Source organism: Pecten maximus, chromosome 5, assembly GCF_902652985.1.
Source record: "Pecten maximus chromosome 5, xPecMax1.1, whole genome shotgun sequence".
In the NCBI taxonomy this organism is placed as follows: domain Eukaryota; kingdom Metazoa; phylum Mollusca; class Bivalvia; order Pectinida; family Pectinidae; genus Pecten; species Pecten maximus.
The window spans coordinates 32800336-32824034 of record NC_047019.1 but is presented as its reverse complement, the minus strand read 5'-3'; the positions used below and the strand labels follow the sequence as shown (position 1 = coordinate 32824034).

At 36.5% G+C, this 23699-nt stretch overlaps 2 protein-coding genes across 2 annotated transcripts in view; both read left to right on the top strand.

Annotated features, from left to right (window-relative positions):
- Window positions 1–22299, top strand: part of LOC117328419 (E3 ubiquitin-protein ligase rnf213-alpha-like) — a 71639-nt gene extending 49340 nt beyond the window's left edge. The window contains exons 10-25 of the mRNA XM_033885947.1: window positions 1956–2045; window positions 2703–2883; window positions 5207–5515; window positions 5780–6354; window positions 6747–6900; window positions 7493–7713; window positions 8215–8367; window positions 10894–11055; window positions 11388–12012; window positions 12449–12632; window positions 14417–14553; window positions 15457–15531; window positions 16643–16749; window positions 17301–17442; window positions 18176–18374; window positions 21919–22299. Coding sequence (XP_033741838.1) covers window positions 1956–2045; window positions 2703–2883; window positions 5207–5515; window positions 5780–6354; window positions 6747–6900; window positions 7493–7713; window positions 8215–8367; window positions 10894–11055; window positions 11388–12012; window positions 12449–12632; window positions 14417–14553; window positions 15457–15531; window positions 16643–16749; window positions 17301–17442; window positions 18176–18374; window positions 21919–22198 — 3594 coding nt within the window. The 3' untranslated portion in view covers window positions 22199–22299. The remainder of the gene's footprint in view (window positions 1–1955; window positions 2046–2702; window positions 2884–5206; window positions 5516–5779; window positions 6355–6746; window positions 6901–7492; window positions 7714–8214; window positions 8368–10893; window positions 11056–11387; window positions 12013–12448; window positions 12633–14416; window positions 14554–15456; window positions 15532–16642; window positions 16750–17300; window positions 17443–18175; window positions 18375–21918) is intronic.
- A 58-nt stretch (window positions 22300–22357) lies between these two features.
- The window catches only part of LOC117328417 (E3 ubiquitin-protein ligase rnf213-alpha-like), an 84271-nt gene continuing 82929 nt past the window's right edge, over window positions 22358–23699 (top strand). The window contains exon 1 of the mRNA XM_033885946.1: window positions 22358–22362. Within this exon, the coding sequence (XP_033741837.1) occupies window positions 22358–22362 (5 nt within the window). The remainder of the gene's footprint in view (window positions 22363–23699) is intronic.

The following is a 23699-nucleotide window of genomic DNA, read 5'->3' as shown; positions in this document are numbered from 1 at the left end:
AACAACTTTACAACTGTTACATCATTATATCCATAGTTTCCATCGAAATATTTTACGTGTCTTCGTACAAATGTATTATTTGTGCACGTGCCATAACGCAATTAAAACGTGATAAAACCGCACAACAGCCCTAGTGTAGTGTAGACAATAGGAAAACATCCGAGGAGTGCTAGTGTAGGATACGAGTAAAAATCCGAACTCCTCGGACTGTTTACTTGTTATGAAAATGGCTGCACCCACGAAAAACACGTGAGAAGATGGATAGAGTATTTGGGTTTAATTCGTTATGCATTTTCAAGCATTTATTTGGAGACTTTATTTTCAACAAGATTTGAAAGATAATTGAGAGACACTGACCATCTTTCTGCTCAAGTTACAGGTAAGTGCTTCTGTTTGGTGTCGTTCGCGAATACAGTTGTAGGTCACGTGGTGTACAGATATAGTGTAGAAGATACAGGTGTGTCACCATGAACACCTGAGGTTAGAATGAATGCGAGTGTGATGAAGCACGTTCTTTTTATAGCAGCGACGGCTTGGTTGTATCCACGCATAACAAAAAAGAAAAATGTCTGCCCGTCCTTAGATACGACACTACCATAACTGGGGATTGTCTCGGAAACGATTTTTGGAAATCTGTACAGGTATTTTTTTTTTTATTTCAATTGGATGCTTTTTAACTTGCACTGTCAGCTTTAAGTGAAAGCCATTCAATGCTTATATTTACCATCTGCGATTTTTTATTTGTCGTGCGATTTTTTTTTTTAATTTTCAAATTCAAATTTCAGTTGGCAGTTCATAAGCTGGTGAACTCGCAACTTAATTGGTAGGGTTATATAGTGGCAGTGCCATACAATGGTAAATATATGGTAGTATGCCCGCAGTTGGCAACAAACACATCCTATGGAGCGCTAATACGCTAACTATAGAAAATGTTATGATTCTTCTGTAGTTCCACTGGTACCGTAGAGCTGAAAATTGGTAGGAATGTTGAGGAAGGGAAGCCAACAAAGTGTTGTTATTTTTCAGCCTCGAAAAATATTGACATGGCAGCAATGGTGGCCATTTTGTAAAATGATTGTGCATTCATGGTTTTCCTGAACAACACCTATTTCAAACTTCTTGTTAAGTTCCACCATGGTGATTCAGCTCTTACCTTAATGATCCTGAAATGGTCCTGAGTAAATGTTATTTTTGGGTCAGTCTGAAATCCAAGATGGACGTCATGGAAGCCATCTCGAAAAACACATTTTAAACTTCTTCTCCTGTTCGACTGGTGCTATTGAGCTGGATATTGGTGAGGATGGGAAGGGGAGTCAACTGTTATTTTTCAGCCTCAAAAAAAGTTTGACATGGCAGCCATGGTGGCCGTTTTGTAACATTCTGGGATAGGACTGATCGTATGTTAAAATTGTTATTTTATTTTTCTGGTCGGTCCAATATCCAATATAGCCATCATGGCCAGCAGTGCCACTACACTTGCTATTGTGTATACTACAATAGTACAAGGGTCTTTTGATTCAGATGACCGTTAAGGCCCAAGGGCCTCTTGTTTACAGTACATGTACATTTGGCCCCTAATTCACTTTGAACCTTTAGAACCAGAAAGCTAAATGTTACTTGAAGGATAAAGTTGACTCCAATATATGGTAAGTAAAGGCTGATGCCAGAATTGGAAAAGTAGTTGTAATATGACTTGGAGTTCTTTGCCTTATAAGTTTTTAATAGAATTTTGATCAAGAGTCTACATACCAACCTTAATTCACTCCTGTCTTTGTGTTGTTTTCCAATTATCACTGAGAAATAAAATATCTCGGTGAGCAGTGAAGGACCTTGCATAGGCATCTTGTTCAATATACAAATGTAATGCATTTATTTACATGTCATAATGCTGTTTTGACACGTAAATTAGTTAAACTAAAACATCAACAAAGGCAATATGTCATTGTTATTTCCAGATATTTGATGTTATTCTGGCTGTTTACTGTGATCACCTGACAGAATTTGGGAGTGTGATACAAGATCTCTTGAGCAGATTTGCCTTCAAGGTAAAATTATTTTTTGTCATGTATCAAATACCATATTTTACTGGGAATAAGCATAGGGGCTAGCTAGTACACTGAAAATGGGCAAAAACGTGGGTTGGACTTATCCCCAGATAGACCCTATATGCAAGAGGGAAAACTTTTGCTGTCATCTTGGCTTATAATTTGGAAGAGGATACCTGGTAGCCAGATCTACACCAATGGCCTTTTTTAACCTATGACGGAACTATTTTATTCAATTCAGATCCTGACAACAAATTACAGATGACAGGTAAAATCCTATGTTAATTGCCCAGCACAGACAACAGATTTGTCGATATTGGTGTTGTGCACAAATCTCCATTGTTTTAGGCAAAACTCCCTTAAAATAGTCATCAATCTCCCTTATTGGTCTCCTGAAAATTATGGCATGTATGCTCTTTGAAAGTTGGAAAACATTATAATCCTGATATGAAGTTGTGCCTGATTGAACAAAATTCCAAATCAACAGTTTTTTCAAAAGTTACTACCCTAAGTGACTAACTTGTTTCTCAATTGTTGTAAAGTAAATAAAGTTTATATTAAAAGTGGGAAAAAGAGTCCTTTCCTGATACCAAAATATGTGGGTTTCTTTTTATGTGGCTGAGTGATATGATACCTATTGATATATCATTTTTTCAGGCTTTGGAAAAGGGATCAATCATTTCAAGACATGACTCCCGATCACAGGATGAAGCAAATGCACGTTATGCAGGACTCTTGTCGCGTGTATTTCAAAAGCATTGGGGTGGTATGACAGAGGAACAGTTGTTTCAAGAAGCTATTAAGTGGACCCCTTTTGTGCATTTTGTGGGCATGTTCTGTAAGTTTTGATTTTAATATATCCCCCCCCCCCCCCCTCCCCACAACAAACTGTATGAGTTTTGTTGCCATGACAATTAAGCTGAAACATGAAACAGCTGTTATTGGTAGAAATGTAATTATTGGTCGATTTGGTGTATGGAAGTATTGGGGGGTGCTTAACATCGCTTGTATAGGTTTTGTTGCCATGACAATCATGTTGAAGCAAATATGTGTTCTCTTATTGGTTGAAATTCACATACTGTCCTGTTTCAACTAGATTTGATATTAAGGTGAATTATGTCAAGTTTTAAATGTGACATGGACCTCTTGTTAGCTTCCCTGGCCCAAATGTTGAAGTGCAGAGCTTATGCCATGCTGTGATGTCCCTTGTCTAGCTAATCTACCGCCACCCTTGCGTACCGCCACCTACACCTCTAGAACGGATTTCCCTTCTATATAATTCCCTCGTTAAGTTCGCCACCCTGGCATACCGCCATCCACCACATTCATAACAATACAAACGTCCCGAATCCCTATATATTACCCTCAACGATATCGCCATCTTGGTCTGTTTTTTCTGCGATCGAGGAAGTCTTTAGTGTATTTCCTTTTTCACGGGTAACTTAGTTATACGCTTGAATGAGTTTCTATCGCTCAGGTAGATATATGTATCGATGTTTATATATGTGACATCTACACAATTATTATCCCCTGCGAAACGCGTTTGCGGGGGATATTAAATTGGGCTCCGTGTGTCCGTCCGTGTGTCCGTCCGAGATTCTTTTCCGGGCTATAACTCCATAACCGTTCAACGCAGCTCCTTGAAACTTTCTGTATATATCCGACTAGTGCTCTAGTTGTGACGTTTGCTATTGCGGACCTTCCATTTTCGATATTTTTTCTGTCACCATGGAAACTTAGTCAAAAATACCAAATTACTGTTTCCTTTTGTTTCCGGGCTATAACTCCATAACCGTTCAACGCAGCAACTTGAAACTTTCTGTATATATCAGACTAGTGCCCTAGTTGTGCCTTTTGCTATTGCGGACCTTCCATTTTCGGTATTTTTTCTGTCACCATGGAAACTTAGTCAAAAATACCAAATTACTGTTTCCTTAATAACCGTTACGTTAACTCATACTTTGAGCTTGATATATACAGTGGTCCCCCTATTTACGACCACTCTCAAGAACGACCACTCCCTGTATGCGACCAAGTTTCGCGTTCACCGACGTTTTCCAACGATAAATTACCCCTTCTAAACGACCACCCCGCTAACCCGACCAACGACAGCTTAATCATGTCCCAAAAACATGAAATGTACTTTGGTATCCCTCTCGTGAACGAGTAGTAAGATCGTCAGAAAATTCGGACTTACAATAACAGATTAAAGTATTTTTTTCTATAACTAGTTTTGTTGTTGCTTTTCAGCTATTCATACCTGCAAATTTTCTCTATTTTAACATTAGAGATCAACGTTTTTCAGGGATTAGGGGGGTACTTTTGTGTATCCTGCACTCAAGCGTGCCTATTCACGTTTTTTGCTTATTATTCGAGATATAACGTTACACTTTAATTTTGTGAAATAATTTACACATGCAACAAGTAAACCAAATTCAAAACATTACTGACAGAGAACATTGAAAAACACATTTTAACTTAACACAACGAATTGTCTATGTATATAATGTAATATGTACTAGCTTGTGTGATCATTGACCTCACTGACATCACTCAGATGACAAAACTCTCAACAAAGACCACCCCCGTTATAAGACCACCTGATGCCTGTCCCATATGTGGTCTCATAAGAGGGGGACCACTGTACATGTATTTGGGTTTTCATACCAACTGCGGGGCGCGGGGGATAAAGCCAAGCTTTGCGGCTCCTTGTTTAATTTTCCAATAAAATTTGACAGATTGTAACAGATGGCATGAGACAAAAGCAAATTAATGACTTTTTTCAGAAATTACATATATAAATGTGTATTTGTAAGCTACGAAATGTACTGTCAATCCCATGGTGTCTTATAAGTTAACTCATTGTGTATTTATTAAAATGTTGGTACAACATTATCTTTTGACTGATGTAATTTTCATGATTCGATCTAACGCCACCCTCGTTATACCGCCATAATCGACACGGACGAAACGTGGCGATATAATGAGGGTAGACTGTAGTTCAGTGGTAAGCATTTGGTAAAAAAACAGCCTGTAGTATGGGGGAATAATTTGCCTTTATTGACTGCATTTGCATGTAATGTACATTCATCACTATCCATGCTACAAAATGGAAATAAGAAATCAATACTTCATTGAATGTATTTCAATGATATATTAAGATTTGGCCAAGGAAGGAAAGCACTTAAGTGATGAAAGTGGTCTACAGCTTACCAAGGCCACAACTGCAGTTGAGGACAGAATGAAACAGTTAGAAAATGGAACAATTTTGGTGAAGGATCATAGTGTCATCTGTGCAAACTTTAACCAATTTGACAAACTTATCACGCTGATGATGAAAAAGGACAATTGTGAGATTAGCCCAACATACATCAGACAACTGGTAGACCTGAGGGCAAAGGAGCTACAGGCATTTCGGGAAGCCTATAATCTCGTGACCGTCCTGATTGATATGTGCACTCGAATTGAAGGTACAGTAGAGTATTATAATAATGCAGGCTCATTAAAGAGAATTGATTGTGAAAATATGTCACAATATAAGTTTTTAAAGTGTAAGCTTCTGCATCATCGACAGCAGCTGCTGTCTTGATCTAGTTAAAACCAAGTTACTCAACATTTTTCAATAATTTTCCACATATTAAATAATAGACATATATGTCAAAGGCATCTCCCACAAAAACATACACAACAGTTTTGATAAGTGTGTGATTTGTAGATTCTGTCACTTCTTACAGTTGATAGAGAAGCTTTAGAAGGACGACACAGATCCTTACAGGATTGTAGCAATGTACAAATGGCACAACTTTGTAAACCTGGAGTTCTGGATGAACTAATGCACCCAGAGCAGTACCAGCCAGTGGTGACAGCCTTCAATCTAAGCCCAGAAGAACTAGAGTTACTTCCATATATGAAACATTGTATCAGCAGCTTAGTCTTCACCAACAAATGGGACAGCACAGGCCACAAGACCATACGACAGATAGAAAGGAAATTGTCAGTTGCTGAGATATTTGAACATGTATGGCAACCGTCCATAGATTGGTGGAACTCTGTCAGGGGAAAGGTCAAACAAGGATCAATGACATTTAAGGAATTTGACGAAATGTTTGGCCAACATGACTATCAAGTCATAAAAAAGGAATTCACTTTAATGGAGGAAAATGGACGTTGGATAGAGGAACGTATGAAGCAGATTAAGTTGTTCAGAGATCTCAAAAATTGTGTACAAGGAGCCAAGATCATCTTAGAGGTCGTAGAGGCCTATGGACTAAAGGGAGACTTCACACCAATACAGCTTATTACATCTGTCGTAAGTGTCCATTGCCATGTTTATTTTGGTATTAGTTGACGTCTTGTACATGTATAAACAAAAATTATTTGATATTTCCTTGATTGGAGGCTTGTTAGAACATATATTTACAAGTTAACAGTTTTCCTCTTAGTATAAGTTCAGAAGTTCGAAAATGTCAGAATAACCTTGAAATATCGGAAGCAGCCGAATGTCAATGGCCCATGAAGTAGTAAAATTATGATCCCTGCAAAAATAACTTGCTCTACATCACTATAAGGTATCCATGGTAAGGTAAATTGATTTTTGATGGCTGTAGAATAAAGGTAATTACGGTGTATTTTGTTGTTATTTGTTGTAAACAAAGAATTTATTCATCTGGAGTATATATAAATATATATAACTTTCTGCAGATGAGTGGCACAGACATAGCGATGAATGACTTGGACGAGTCCCTGAGGCAGACCTGCTCAGTCCTTGGTGGTGTACAGGAAAGTCACATTGTGTGTCTCAGAGAGTTCATCAACTGTGAACCACTCATACTCTGGCTGAAGGAGTCTATGCCATGTAAGTAGCCATACTTATATAGAACACAGATTTTTAACAAAATTTGCACAAAGATGACATAAAGTTAAATTTGAAAACAAACAGAATTCTAGAGCAAAGAAGGTTTATATGAATAAAATCCATTACTAGTATTGAAAACGCATTAGCATGAATTTAGAACCACATATTAAACAGATATAGATTGATTGTTAAAACTTTCACATATTAAACAGATTTAGATTGATTGTTAAAACTCATTAAATGGTGTTTTCTTCTTATAAATAACGAATTGGGATTAAGAAATAGGGATACCAGAGACTATACCATAAACACTGTTCTATAGATATACAAGTATTAAAACTCTGTTTTACCCGGTGGGTGCAAGTGATGAGTCCGTGCAGCATTCTGCTTGGACTGATTCAGGTATTTACAAAACATGGATGCAGACACTTTTAACTTTAATAATTCAGGGAAAGACTTATTACTTGAAATACTTTTTAGATACCTGTTCTGTCAGTGATTTTTACAGGTATTGTTGCTTTAAGTTAAACTACACTTCAAAAACATGTTCTTTGACCTCAAATGATCATGGAGATAAAACAATATGTTTCAGCTGGGTTGAAGGAACTGAAGGTATTTGTGGATCTAGCCACTATCTCTGCTGGAGAGGGCGATATAGAGATTGCCAAGGTGCGATGTTTACACTCAGCCACCACGGGATATGCTCCACTGATCTTCAACCTCACAGACGATATAGGCTACAAAGACTTCCTGAACAAATGTGAATTGGTGTGGAAAGAGCTGGAAGCTGATCCAAACCTTCACAAGAAGTTGGTAGGTATTGTTTAGAACTGTTTGTATTTAAGTCTTGTTGATCGCTAGTGACCTCTTGCTCTCAAGGCAAGCATCCTACCACTAGTCTAAAGGGAAATTTCAGCTAGTTTGAGCTTGTAAGGTGACCTTGCTTTCCACTTTAACGAAATATCAGAAATAAATATATGTCACCCAGTATGTATGTATATCTGAGTATTTACTGTTTTAGAAAGCTGTCGTTTGTAATAGGAAATACATTGAATTACTATAGCATTTTTTTCATTACTGGCAAACTGTACTTTGAAATATTTTTTATCCCTATTAAGGAAGAAATATATTACCCTGTATCTTTTGTGTAGTCTTCTTTTTATAGGCATTACATATATCATATTTGTCAATGAACACATTTAATCTAAAAATCCTATTTGATAGTTTTTTATGATCAAATGAAAATTTCTTGAATCTTTGGTCAAAATCTACCAATGTCCTTGCTTGTAATGAATGAATCTTGATTGTTTCCAGCATGATACTAACAGACAAATCGAATGGCTGAAGACCGTGAAAAAGGCTCATGGCTCTGTTGAAGTTACCTCCCTTGCCCAAACAGAGGCAATTAACTCAGTTGGGATTTATCAGGTTGGACGTTTACCGGATCAAAAATGGGACCAAAAACCGGTAAATACTGTAGATTGACTGTTGTGTTACCCCTTTGAGGATTCTTTTTTGTTTTTTTAATACAATCTTGTCCCAAACATGTAACTTTTTAAACAATTTCAGAGAGTTAACTTTGACATCTATACAAAGCCACATGTGCTGTGTAGTTTACTATAATTATACCCCCTGCAACGAAGTTAGGAGGGGTGTACTGGAATCAGGTTGTCCGTCTGCGTCTGTGTAAATGTGCATGCATGATATTTCTCTAGGGAATTTTTGGTTTCCATGGTTATCAGGTTTCAATACCCATATTCTTGTGTAAAACTTTGTCAAGACAACTCGGACAACACCTATATAGCTATAAACTACCGTAAATATTCGCGTATAGTGCGCACTTTTTTTCAAAAATTGACAAGTGAAAAAGACCACTGCGCACTATACGCAAGTGCAAGCCTTTTCCCAGTGAGAATGGATGTGATTTGACGGAGATTTGTGATCGTTTCCTTTCACATTATTTACGGAAGCTGTAACAGCACGCATGCGCAATTAGGCTCGGGTAACACTAATGCCTTGATCTCGTGCGGCAGTCACTGACCAACTGGCCTTATAAAATACGATATGACTGTGAAAACTACCGGGTTACTCTTATTTATCGTCTGCACTGTAGATTTATCCATTACACATGTTAATTCATTGATATAAAAGTTGTGACCAGCACGACGACTGCAGACTTGTTTCCGTACTGTATACAAAATGGCGGCCTGTGTTACATTCGGCCTACGTAGCAGTCAGCTTACTATTCAATCTTGTTATAATTGAGCTTAATTAGCTTTGTATGTTCGTGGAAAAATACCACAAGAGACCATACCTGCGTGAAAATCACAAGGTAATTGAGAGTAGGATTAATTATTTTGTTGGTACAACAGCGTAAATGGGACCGCTACAATTTGCAAGCTGACTAGGCCTGTGGCGATATAATGTAAACAACCTGTCAATCCAATGTGTCAAATCTGACCGGTGATTCCAATTAAATGTGGTACATTGTAAATTAGCTTTCATAAGTTACAAAGTCCTATCATCTTATGCTTTAAAATTCATCTACCGCTCAGTTGAAAATTGAAAAAAAAAAAAAAAAAAAATTTGAAAATGAACCTCAAAAACGTACCTGCGCACTATACGCGAGTGCGCACTATACCCGAATATTTACGGTAATTTCATTTGAAATACACAGGAATGTTAGGGATTCATAATGTGAACATATGCATGCAGATTTTTTCCCAAAAAAGTTAGGTTGCCGTGGTAACCTGTTCACTAAAAACAGGTTTTTGTTGGAAAATCTTCACAAGAGGGGCGTTGGAAGGGCCGGTGGAATTGGGAGTTGGCCTCTGGAAGACAGTTCTAGTTGAGTCAATGTGGCTTTCATTTAAGGTCAATTCAGTGGAAATTTGTTTTGTAATTCTGGCTGCAAGTGGCAAAAGATATGATCTTCAAGGTCAAAGGTATATTTCGTAAAACACTTCCTCATGAATCTGAACACTACTATTACTGTTACTATTTACATTTTCACAAGTATTTGATTTCATGCATAAAGAAAAAAGAAAAAAATTAAAAAAGATTATAAAAACATTAAACAAAATGTACAACAAAATATTAGGTTGTCTGAATGTTGCATCGTCGAATATATGATTGCCCTACACTATGCTACACTTATCACCCTGGGGACAACTCACTCAGTGAAAAATCCTTGAGACTATTTGACTGACTCCTTCACATTTTCCTATCAGAATTTCAGCCAATCAGATTGAAGATAACATATGCTTTATAAAAGCTGCATATCAACAACAGTGGCATTGAGGGATCTGGAAAAAGTGTTTCAGAAATTTGATATAAACAGGTTTAAACCATTTCAGCAGAATTAATATTAGTGATACCCTTTTGTCTGACACAGATGTCCACCTTTCAATTAAAACAGGCATATGTGATGGAAAAGGTGGTTTTTAGGTTATCAGGGTATCTGGCAATGGCATGTTGTGGGTGTCAATGTATTGTTCTGTGTTATTGGCGATGTTCTGTGGTATTGGCATAATGTGTTATTGCCGATGTTCTGTGTTATTGCTGATGTTCTGTGTTATTGCCATTGTTCTGTGTTATTGCCTTTGTTCTGTGTTATTGCCAATGTTCTTTGTTATATTGCCAATATTCTGTGTTATTGCCGATGTTCTGTGTTATTGCCAGTGTTCTGTGTTATTGCCATTGTTCTGTGTTATATTGCCGATATTATGTGTTATTACCATTGTTCTGTGTTATTGTCATTGTTCTGTGTTATTGCCATTGTTCTGGGTTATTGCCATTGTTATGTGTTATATTGCCGATATTCTGTGTTATTACCATTGTTCTGTGTTATTGTCATTGTTCTGTGTTATTGCCATTGTTCTGGGTTATTGCCATTGTTCTGTGTGTTATGTCTAACACTGATTTTTAAGTTGTAAGGAATGTAAATTAAATATCATGTGATTTTATTAGATGTTGTTTTGACTGTTTTTGTAGGAGTTAAAAGATGTGATCAGTCTACATGTGTCGGAAGATGAGAATGGAGCAAGGCAGAGAAAACTGTACCACTACGACATGCTTCATGATCTACAGAGTCGACTCATGTTGGTGGCTGGCAAGGCAGAGAAGGGCAAGGATGACGTGGATCGTTTTACATTGGTAAAGCCTCCTTCTATAAAAAAGTGATTGAAGACAGATCATTTTATACATATCAAATTGTTTGCTGTTATGATATAACGTTACCCTAAATTTATTTACTTCACTTGTAAACATAGATATAAATAACAAAGGAGCGATCACTACCTAACCAGAAAACTTTCATATTTCTGATGTAAAAAAACCACATATGAAGTAGATGATCATAACTAATATTTGTTACACATATTGGTGTCTTATCATCAGTAGTTTGTCTGTTACTAATCCATTTGAAGGCTAAGTACATCTGGGAGATATGAATAAGGTATATATTCCTCTGTTTTACTCTGTTGTAGATTTTGGATTCAGTTGTTCGCCTTGCCAACACCTATATCAAACTGGTGTCATCAGGATGTGTGTTGTTCTCCGAATGGAAAGCCAGGTTCTTGTGTGACAGAAGTCGAAAGGCTTGTTCCTTCATCACTTTTGGGACGGGAGATAATGTGAATAGCTTGAAAGGAAGGAAAGCCACAGAGGATGATGATGTCAGCTCAATCGTTCCACGAATTGCTAAATTCATGGAGAAATGCTATGACCAATGGCTACAGTATATTGCAGACAAAAGAGATAAATACTACGAACTGAACCATCTTACCATTGACCAAATGGTTATTCTTCAGAAGGAACTTGTCAAGGTTGGAACTGAGCAGGAACCATCTAAGCTCATCTTTCCCCTGCTATCGGCAATAAAGAAAGATTGTAGTATGTCTGATCTGATTTCTGCCATGAAAACTGCCAAGAGAGAGGTTGAGAATATGGATGAAATTCGGGATGAGGAAATGTCAGAAACATCTTCTGACAAAGAGATGGAAGAGGGTGAAGAGGAAGCATTATTTATTCAGGAAGTGGTGAAAACAGGCTTTACTGTAGAACTTGCCAAGAAGGCTTTGCATCATTTCAAGGCAGATGAAATAGATGAAGGTAGGATATAAATAACATAGAAAAGAAGAGAGGGCCAGACGTCAGAAATTGAATGTGTGATGTTAATTAAAAAGAGTAAGATAATGCATTGAGAGCTTCTGATATTTATTGTCATCGCACAAGCAGTACATTTCCTGGAATTAGTAGATTCCTCTATACTGTGGTCTTCAGATGGTTTTTGACCTTTTTGGATGGTATATAGATAGACATATACTTGTAAATCCAAAATAATGAATTAACTTACATCAGGTGGTGATATTAAAATGTTGACTGGAAAGGATTTTAATTGTAAACAACCAAATAAACATTTTAGAGATTGTATGATCGCCCGTGAAATTACGTTGCATTTAAAATACCCTAAATATACAATATGTTTAAAATTAATGTTTTGAAAACATAGGATACAGTATCAGTATATACAGTGCTCTGTTTTCAGCTGTAGTATGGTGCATGGACCATGATGAAGAGTCTGACACTGATGAAGTCATGGATGTTGAACAGAATGTAAATGAGGAAGGGACTGAACCCCCAGATGAGGAATACCAGGGCTGGACAAACACACCACTGTCAATCTCAACTGTTACTTCAGAACTTCTATCCACACTCGAACACATAAACCAGTATGTTTCCAATAGCCATCAATTTGGTTATAAATATAATAGAACATAGATCATCTCAACAACCTTATATAATCATACATTGTTAGGTCACCTGAGACGACGTCTCAGTTGACCTATTGTGATCGCCTTTTGTCCGGCGGCGTCCGTCATCCGTCGTAAACAATTTACATTTTCAACTTCATCTCAATTACCAACATGCCCAGAGACCTGATATTGGGTCTGTAGCATGATGGGATGAAGGGCTACCAAGTTTGTTCAAATGGATGACCTTGACCTTCATTCAAGGTCACAAGGGTCAAATATGCTAAAATCTTTGAATGACTTCTCCTTGATTACCAAAAGGCTCAGAGACCTAATATTGGGCCTGTAGCATGCTGGGATGAAGGGCTACCAAGTTTGTTCAAATGGATGACCTTGACTTTCATTTACGGTCACAAGGGTCAAATATGCTAAATTCTTTGAACGACTTCTTCTTGATAACCAAAAGGCCCAGACACCTCATATTAAACCTGTAGCATGCTGGGATGAAGGGCCACCAAATTTTTTCAAATGGATGACCTTGACCTTCATTCAATGTCACAAGGGTCAAATATGCTAAAATCTTTGAATGACTTCTTCTTGATAACCAAAAGACCCAGAGACCTAATATTGGGCCTGTAGCATGATGGGATGAAGGGCTACCAAGTTTGTTCAAATGGATGACCTTGACTTTCATTCAAGGTCACAAGGGTCAAATATGCTAAAATCTTTGAATGACTTCTCCTTGATTACCAAAAGGCTCAGAGACCTAATATTGGGCCTGTAGCATGATAGGATGAAGGGTTACCAAGTTTGTTCAAATGGATGACCTTGACTTTCATTTACGTTCACAAGGGTCAAATATGCTAAATTCTTTGAACGACTTCTTCTTGATAACCAAAAGGCCCAGACACCTCATATTAAACCTGTAGCATGCTGGGATGAAGGGCCACCAAATTTTTTCAAATGGATGACCTTGACCTTCATTCAAGGTCACAAGGGTCAAATATGCTAAAATCTTTGAATGACTTCTTCTTGATAACCAAAAGACCCAGAGACCTAATATTGGGCCTGTAGCATGCTGGAATGACGGGCTACCAAGTTTGTTCAAATGAATGCCTTGATCGACATTCAAGGTCACAAGCGTCAAATAGGCACAAATATTTCCATGACTTCTTTTAGATAACCAAAAGATCCAGAGACCTGATTTTTGGCTTGAAGCATGATTGGATGAAGGCTAAGAAATTTGTTCAAATGAATGACCTTAACCGTGATTAAGTTTGAAAGAGTTAAATTTGCCAAAATATTTAAAATACACCGTTTTCAAATAACTGCCAGGCCCTGAGATCTTATATACATATGGTCTGTGATACACTTGTTCTTAATTATGCTAATGTATTAAAAGGATCACTGGATAGCCAGTGAGCTATTCGGGCCCATTGGGCCCTTGTTAACTTGCCTATACAGAGAATATAGGGGTGATGAAATCACTATAGCTTTAGCTTAATTGATCATTGGGTGCCAGGTCAAAGTTTTACTGCAATTATTGAAATACTCTTATTTGATAAGATAAAATTGAATATGTGTACAAGGATCAATATCATACGAGGACAGTTTGATGGTTGTGTAATTCATGTATACTTTGTTATAAAAATTTCAAAGTCAAATACCACTTTTTAGGTGTATACATATACAGGCCTTTCAGACTTTTATGTTCAACTTATGTCAGATTTGAGCTGCAGAGAATTTTGTATTTCATTTTGCAGAGAAGTGCGAGTGGACCCACTTATCAAGGAACTTGAGAAGCTATGGGAGAGGTTTCTGACGTCCATTTCCTCCAGTGTGTCTGACTACTTGAGTGTAGAACACCTTGGGCTTGTCCTCGAATGTCTTGCAGGCAAAGGTTATTATATACAAAGACTTAAGATTAGGAAAGAGTTGGCTCTCAGTAGGGACATATCTGATTTTAAATATATCTCTCCCACAACAGATTATGGCAGTCACTGATGAGTATTTTATAATAACAACATAAAAGGTTTTCAGGATAAACACATTATTTGATAGGTTTAGTACTAATTTTTATTAAATGAAACCCAATATTATCATTTCACTTTGATAACTTTTAGATTGTAAATTAACACCATGTATTTGTATTGCTCTGTTCTTTTTGAGTCCATCGTGTTCAATGTGCCCTACATCTGTGGTTGATGGTCTGTTCATCGTCTGTCCATTAACAATCCTTTTTAGGGAACTGTATCAAAGATAAGGGTGCTCTATAATAAGCACTCTCTCTATCCACAAATTTTACTCTTGACTATACTTTTGGTATTTATTGACAGATTCACACGAAACTTAGGCGAGATGTTCAGTTGATAAAAATGCCCTCTCAGCTAAAAAGTAAATGTCAAAGTCATCAAGTTAAAGGTCAAGGTCAAATTCTGCATCTAATTGCTGATGCATATATTATAACATGATTAACATGTTAGAATAAACAAAACAAATCAAAACAAATATTTATTAGCATTTCAGTTACCCCAGCAGATGGAAGAAGGAGTCACATCTCAGTAAATGTGAAATGTCCATTTTGCTTTCTTGCGATTATTTTTGAAGCCCAAAGGTCAAACATCGACTTTAGCTATGTGGACAGATAGATGTCTTTGATAGGGGGCTTTACTGGCCTCTCAGTGTTCTAGTTAGAAAGTATAACATTTTATCTCATTAGATATCCTCTCCATATATATTATAAGCTGACAAGTGATCAACGCAGGTTATTTAACAAGTTTTAAGGAGTCTTTGTTTATTTCAGAAACATTCAGTATGAGAAGACACCTGATCCAGAGTTTTAAGGAGGGGGAACCAAATCTCATCATTTGTCCCCAAAGTAAGTAGTCCACAGAATAATAAAATATAAAATTCTCCAGTTGTAGAAATTTTCAAAAAACTGACAAGTTCATATATGTGTTGTGGTTCTTCTGCTAGGTTTCAGAATTAGTAAAATATTCAGTTCAATGCCAAGGTTATCATCATTGTTGTTTAGAGACATTTTCAATTTTTTGACAAGACTTTTAAGCCATCATTTCATGTTAGAATATATTCAAAACTAATATTCAAAAGTCAAATATCAAATTGAAAATTCTTCTGAAGTCAATGAGTTTGTATGCCAGAAACCCAAAAATTATGACAAATTAAGTCACATTACTTTGGTATAGATATTTGTCAACTTGGATGATGGGTATCTTTACAGGGGTATCTTGGTTAATAGCTCAGCCCAAATGGCTGGTATTGAGCTTATGGCATGATGCAGTGTCTGTCGTTCGTCTGTCAACTTGCTAATAATTGCTGATAGTCATGAACGACTGAGCAGATTTTGATGAAATTTGGTTTTAGGTATCCTTGGGGCTGGGCCAGGAAGATGGTCTGCAGTTTTGTGTAAAATGACAGGTCTAGGCCCTCAGGGGGCCTAAGTGGTGGGGTCCCAAAAGGGAATATGTAGCAAATTCTTTTGAAATCCTTCTTCTGTAGGAATGTAAGGATTTAGATTAGAGCATATTTGGTCTGAAGCATCTTTGGGAACCAATTTTGTATAAACTGTGGATCTGACCCCCATAGAGGAAACATAGCAAATTCTTTTATGATAATAAATCAAAATCCTGTTTCTTTCAATTTGTAGTAATGAAAGTTATTGGTCTGCATTTGATTATAAAACATCATTGAGTGTAAGGGAATCAATTTTGTATAAATGTTGAGTTAGGTCCCCATAAGAAGCAAGACAAAATGTTTGGAAGTACAGCAAATTCTTCAAAACTCTTCCATAGAAAAGTATTTCTCCATATTGACTTTCATATGCAGTTGAGTAATACATGCCCTTTGTGCCTCTTGTATGATTATTTATTAAATGGAACTTATAGCTACCTTACAGGAAAAATCTAGGATGTAAGATTTCTTTAAAATGAATGTAAGGTACCTATAGATTATCATTGTCATTGTTTTAGATGACATTCTCAACACAGTATTAACCATCTACATGAATGACAGACAAGAACCTCTACCACAGCCTGATGAGGTCCTCATCTGTTCTGGTCATACAACCCTGGACCAGGTAGGTTATCATATATACTGTGTATTGATATACACATCTTCGCACCAGGTAGATAATCATATACATATATCTTGTGTATTGATGTACACATCTTCACACCAGGTAGATAATCTTATATCTTGTGTATTGATATACACACCTTCACACCAGGTAGGTTATCATATATATTATGTATTGATATACACACCTTCACACCAGGTAGATAATCTTATATCTTGTGTATTGATATACACACCTTCACACAGGTAGGTAATCATGTATACTGTGTATTGATATACACACCTTCACATCAGGTAGATAATCTTATATCTTGTGTATTGATATACACACCTTCGCTACAGCCTTAAAAAACACAGCCTCCATACTACAACTACACTCCTAAAGTCCTTTAAATTACAGATCACATAATTCCATTACTTTGTTGAAATGTTTATTGACAGTTTTTTCTCATAATATACATATTTTATTGTATCACACATTGAAATATTTACACCCAGTTAAATGAAGTTCTGTTGATATTGTCATCAGTTAGAATTAATGAATATTTTCAGTTGGATATATTCTGGAGACGAGCTGTTTTTAATCAGAGTGGCCAGATCTACTGTCTGGCTAACTCTGACCTTCTGGACTATGAAGTCAGTGACAAGGGGGAACAATGTCTAGAGAGACACATGCAAAAAGCCAAAGAGAAGGGTAAGGCTAACTGGATATGTCTTCTCACAAGGTCAGCAGATTTTTAGAGAATTGGTATCAAACATCGTTAATTTGTTATTTACTTGCCTGCCCAAAAGGCAAGTCAGGTTATACCATGGTGTACTTCTGATCTTGGGTCATCACCAACTTACAACTTCGTCTCTTCAAAAGGCATAGAAACATGATACTTAATTAGTAGATTCATATCCAAACAAATTTTGCAATAATAGATGACCTTGACATGTATTCAAGGTCACAGGCAGCAAATTTGCTTAAACAACTTTTTCTGATTGACCAAAAGATTTAGGATCAAGATTTTTGGGTTTTTGGACCAAATTGGATGAAGCTCAAAAATGAATAAGCTTGACCCATATTCAAAGTCACAGTTAAACTTTGTTAAAACACTCAATCTTGTAAAGAACAATCTATAACCATGCAGTTATGATGGTGACAATGGCAGGTGTAGCCTATATATGGTCATGCATCACCGTAATGAATACTTTCGTATACAATCTTGACCAGTGAGAGGTGCACTACACTGACTTAGACATACAAATGTCACACACGCCTTTCCAATGAAGACTTCTTCTCGCAAAAGTCTTCGTATTTTTTTGTTTGATATATTCCAAGAATGCTTCAGGAGAATTATAAGTCCTTCATTATTCATGAAACTTAGTAACATGGGATATACATTTTGTAACTGTCATTTTAGTTCTTAATATTTTTCTTAAAGGTATAAAGTACAGACTGGTTGTCCTGTGCAGCACAGAAAATGAATATAAATCCAGAATTGTTGCTGCATTAGAGAGGTTCCGCAGGCCACAACTTCCTGTAGCCAACCAACAACTCATCCAAAGCTACCTCCAAGACAAGCTGAAAATAAGCAAGGCACATACGAAAATCAGCCCAGCATCTTCAGTGGATTTCGGAGGGTAATAATAATATAACATTAGTGTTTTATTGAGGAAGCTGCCTTTATTTCAGGATATTTTTTTTAAAGTGATCATATGTTGCTTGTAGCATGCTGGGATTGAATTATCATTATTTGTTCAGAAGAATGAGTTATTAACTTTCACCTTGTGTCCAGTTCACATGAGTTAGATGTGGTCAACAATTCAAATTTTAGTTATAAACAATTAGAAAGTCCAGTATAGTGATAGTATCTGGATAGTAACATTAGAAAGCCCAGTATCATTATAATATCCAGATAGTAACATTAGAAAGCCCAGTATCTGGATAGTAACATTAGAAAGTCAAGTATCATGACAGTATCTGGATAGTAACATTAGAAAATCCAGTATCATGATAATATACAGATAGTATTATTAGAAAGCGCAGTGTCATGACATTATCTTAATAGTAACATTAGAAAGTCCAGTATCTGGATAGTAACATTTGAAATCCCAGTATCATGATAGTATGTGGATAGTAACATAAGAAAGCCCAGTATTGTGATAGTATCTGGAAAGTACCAGTAGAAAGCAGAGTATCATGACAGTATCTGTATAGTTACATTATAAAGTCCAGTATCATGACAGTATATGGATAGTTACATTATAAAGTCCAGTATCATGACAGTATATGGATAGTTACATTATAAAGTCCAGTATCATGACAGTATCTGTATAGTTACATTATAAAGTCCAGTATCATGACAGTATATGGATAGTTACATTATAAAGTCCAGTATCATGACAGTATCTGTATAGTTACATTATAAAGTCCAGTATCATGACAGTATATGGATAGTTACATTATAAAGTCCAGTATCATGACAGTATATGGATAGTTACATTATAAAGTCCAGTATCATGACAGTATCTGTATAGTTACATTATAAAGTCCAGTATCATGACAGTATATGGATAGTAACATTAGAAAGCCCAGTATCATTATAATATCCAGATAGTAACATTATAAAGTCCAGTATCTGGATAGTAACATTAGAAAGTCCAGTATCTGGATAGTAACATTTGAAATCCCAGTATCATGATATTATCTGGATAGTAACATTAGAAAGTCCAGTATTTGGATAGCAACATAAGAAAGCCCATTATTATGATATTATCTGAATAGTAACATTAGAAAGTCCAGTAACATGACAGTATCCGGATAGTAACATTAGAAATCCCTGTATCATGATATTATCTGGATAGTAACATTGGAAAGTCCAGTATCTGGATAGTAACATTTGAAATCCCAGTATCATGATATTATCTGGATAGTAACATTAGAAAGTCCAGTATTTGGATAGCAACATAAGAAAGCCCATTATTATGATAGTATCTGGATAGTAACATTTGAAATCCCAGTATCATTATAATATCTGGATAGTAACATTAGAAAGTCCAGTATCCGGATAGTAACATTAGAAAGTCCAGTATCCAGATACTAACATTAGAAAGTCCAGTATCCGGATAGTAACATTAGAAAGTCCAGTATCCGGATAGTAACATTAGAAAGTCCAGTATCATTATAATATCTGGATAGTAACATTAGAAAGTCCAGTATCATTATAATATCTGGATAGTAACATTGGAAAGTCCAGTATCCGGATAGTAACATTAGAAAGTCCAGTATCCAGATACTAACATTAGAAAGTCCAGTATCCGGATAGTAACATTAGAAAGTCCAGTATCCGGATACTAACATTAGAAAGTCCAGTATCCGGATACTAACATTAGAAAGTCCAGTATCCAGATACTAACATTAGAAAGTCCAGTATCCGGATAGTAACATTAGAAAGTCCAGTATCCGGATACTAACATTGGAAAGTCCAGTATCCGGATAGTAACATTAGAAAGTCCAGTATCATGATAGTATCTGGATAGTAACATTAAAAAGTCCAGTATCTGGATAGTAACATTAGAAAGTCCAGTATCCAGATACTAACATTAGAAAGTCCAGTATCCGGATAGTAACATTAGAAAGTCAAGTATCATGACAGTATCTGGATAGTAACATTAGAAATCCCAGTATCTGGATAATAACATTAGAAAGTCCAGTATCATGACAGTATCTGGATAGTAACATTAGAAATCCCAGTATCTGGATAATAACATTAGAAAGTCCAGTATCATGACAGTATCTGGATAATAACATTAGAAAGTCCAGTATCATGATAGTGTCTGCATGGATAGTAATAGTGATAGTGGGATGAAAGGTATCAAAGCCTCAACAATCTTTCAAGGTCACAGAGGTCAAATGAGAGAGTGACCAAAGGTCATTGAATTTTGCTAACAGCATTCTTGAATGCAATTCTATCAGGTTGTTTTAATAAATGGCCTTGTTTCATTGTCAGATTACGGAGTAATATGTGTTAAGCATTCACAGCACTTTTTCAGATTACCAGGAGTCTAATATTTTGTATAGCTGTTAAGAATTTTGGCTCCTTTGGCACATTGGAAGTTTATTGATCTGCCATTGACAATAGCAAATTCTTTAGAAAATAACCCACCCCCAGGAAGATAAAGGGAGAATCAACCTCTAGAGTTTGGTTTGTTTGTTTTTGTTTAACGTCCTATTAACAGCCAGGGTCATTTAAGGACGTGCCAGGTTTTGGAGGTGGAGGAAAGCCGGAGTACCCGGAGAAAAACCACCTCTAGAGGAACTGTTTTTCATAGGATATATGTATAAGAGCTACAAAATTTCACCCTCAGAATGATCCAATTAAAATGATTTTGATCTGTGAAAAAAATTAACAAAATTTTAAAGAGATACAAAATATTGCAGTTATGTTGAATTTTGATGTATTATGATAAGAAATTGTCAGACAAAAATAACAATATTCAACTAATCATTACAATAAGATTTTCTTAATGTCAACATATTTTTCAATCCTGTAGAAACATCTTATCACTGAAGTGTAGGAAAAATTGGTCACTATAAACAGGTTTTCTGATAAGAACCATAACTTTAAGTTTGTCCGGACAACTCCTCCTAAACTAAATGGCCAATTTCAATGAAACTTCACACAAATATAGAGGACCATGTGTAGATGTGCATGCCACTTTCTTTTTTTTCAAAATTATGGTTGCTATGGCAACTGGTCACTATAAACAGGTTTTCTGATAAGAACCATAACTTTAAGTTTGTCCGGACAACTCCTCCTAAACCGAACGGCCAATTTCAATGAAACTTCGCACAAATATAGAGGACCATGTGTAGATGTCCATGCCACTTTATTTTTTTTTTTCAAAATGATGGTTGCTATGGCGACTGGTCACTATTTTACTGGGTTATCTTAGTTAGCCTCTGATTAACAGTTCCAATTCACCAATGACTCGTGCAGATTGCGGGGGTATTAGTCAGCCATCCTGGCGACAGTTCTAGTTTTATTTGTAGGTCAACAGTGAGAATAGTGAAAGGAAGAACTTTTTTTATTTGTAGGTCAACAGTAAGAATAGTGAAGGGAAGAACTGTTTTGTTTTGTTAAACAGTGAGAATAGTGAAGGGAATAACTTTTTTTATTTGTAGGTCAACCGTGCGAGTAGTGAAGTCCTGGAGAGCTGGGGTGGGGAAATCTCTGTACAAGACAAGAAAGGCTACAGATCTGAAGGATCTGTACCCTAACATCAAGAGAACGACTGATGCAGTGGTGTCCATTCCTCTCCACGAGAAGGAAATTGATGTGGACATGATCATGAACAGATTACTAGAGTGTACATTGCCAGCAGGCCAGTTAGAGCCAAGAATCTTCCACATAGACATATCATATGAGGTGGGTAATAGTTGTAGACAGGAACCTTCCACATAGACATATCATATGAGGTGGGTAACAGTTAGAGCCAAGAATCTTCCACATAGACATATCATATGAGGTGGGTAACAGTTAGAGCCAAGAATCTTCCACATAGACATATCATATGAGGTGGGTAACAGTTGTAGACAGGAACCTTCCACATAGACATATCATATGAGGTGGGTAATAGTTGTAGCCAAGAATCTTCCACATAGACATATCATATGAGGTGGGTAACAGTTAGAGGCAAGAATCTTCCACATAGACATATCATATGAGGTGGGTAACAGTTGTAGACAAGAATCTTCCACATAGACATATCATATGAGGTGGGTAACAGTTGTAGACAAGAATCTTCCACATAGACATATCATATGAGGTGGGTAACAGTTGTAGACAAGAATCTTCCACATAGACATATCATATGAGGTGGGTAACAGTTGTAGACAAGAACCTTCCACATAGACATATCATATGAGGTGGGTAACAGTTAGAGCCAAGAATCTTCCACATAGACATATCATATGAGGTGGGTAATAGTTGTAGACAAGAATCTTCCACATAGACATATCATATGAGGTGGGTAACAGTTAGAGGCAAGAATCTTCCACATAGACATATCATATGAGGTGGGTAACAGTTAGAGACAAGAATCTTCCACATAGACATATCATATGAGGTGGGTAATCAGTTGTAGACAAGAATCTTCCACATAGACATATATCATATGAGGTGGGTAACAGTTAGAGACAAGAATCTTCCACATAGACATATCATATGAGGTGGGTAACAGTTAGAGACAAGAATCTTCCACATAGACATATCATATGAGGTGGGTAACAGTTGTAGACAAGAATCTTCCACATAGACATATCATATGAGGTGGGTATCAGTTGTAGACAAGAATCTTCCACATAGACATATCATATGAGGTGGGTAACAGTTAGAGCCAAGAATCTTCCACATAGACATATATCATATGAGGTGGGTATCAGTTGTAGACAAGAATCTTCCACATAGACATATCATATGAGGTGGGTAACAGTTAGAGCCAAGAATCTTCCACATAGACATATCATATGAGGTGGGTAACAGTTGTAGACAGGAACCTTCCACATAGACATATCATATGAGGTGGGTAATAGTTAGAGCCAAGAATCTTCCACATAGACATATCATATGAGGTGGGTAACAGTTAGAGGCAAGAATCTTCCACATAGACATATCATATGAGGTGGGTAACAGTTGTAGACAAGAACTCTTCCACATAGACATATCTAGGGAAAATAAAATTATCAGGGTCAAAAGATTAATTAAAGGGTATTAGAATTTTGATTATGAAGAAAAAGTATTGAGCTCCTGGTCGAAAAAACCAAACAAAAATGGTGGGGCCGGTTTGGGTCTTAGGGAAAAAAAAAAAAAAAAAAATTAAAAGGGTTTTTTTAACTTGCCTTGAAAAATTTTACCCTAACTGAAAAAATTAAGGTATTTAGTCAAAGAAAGGTTATTAGTCCCC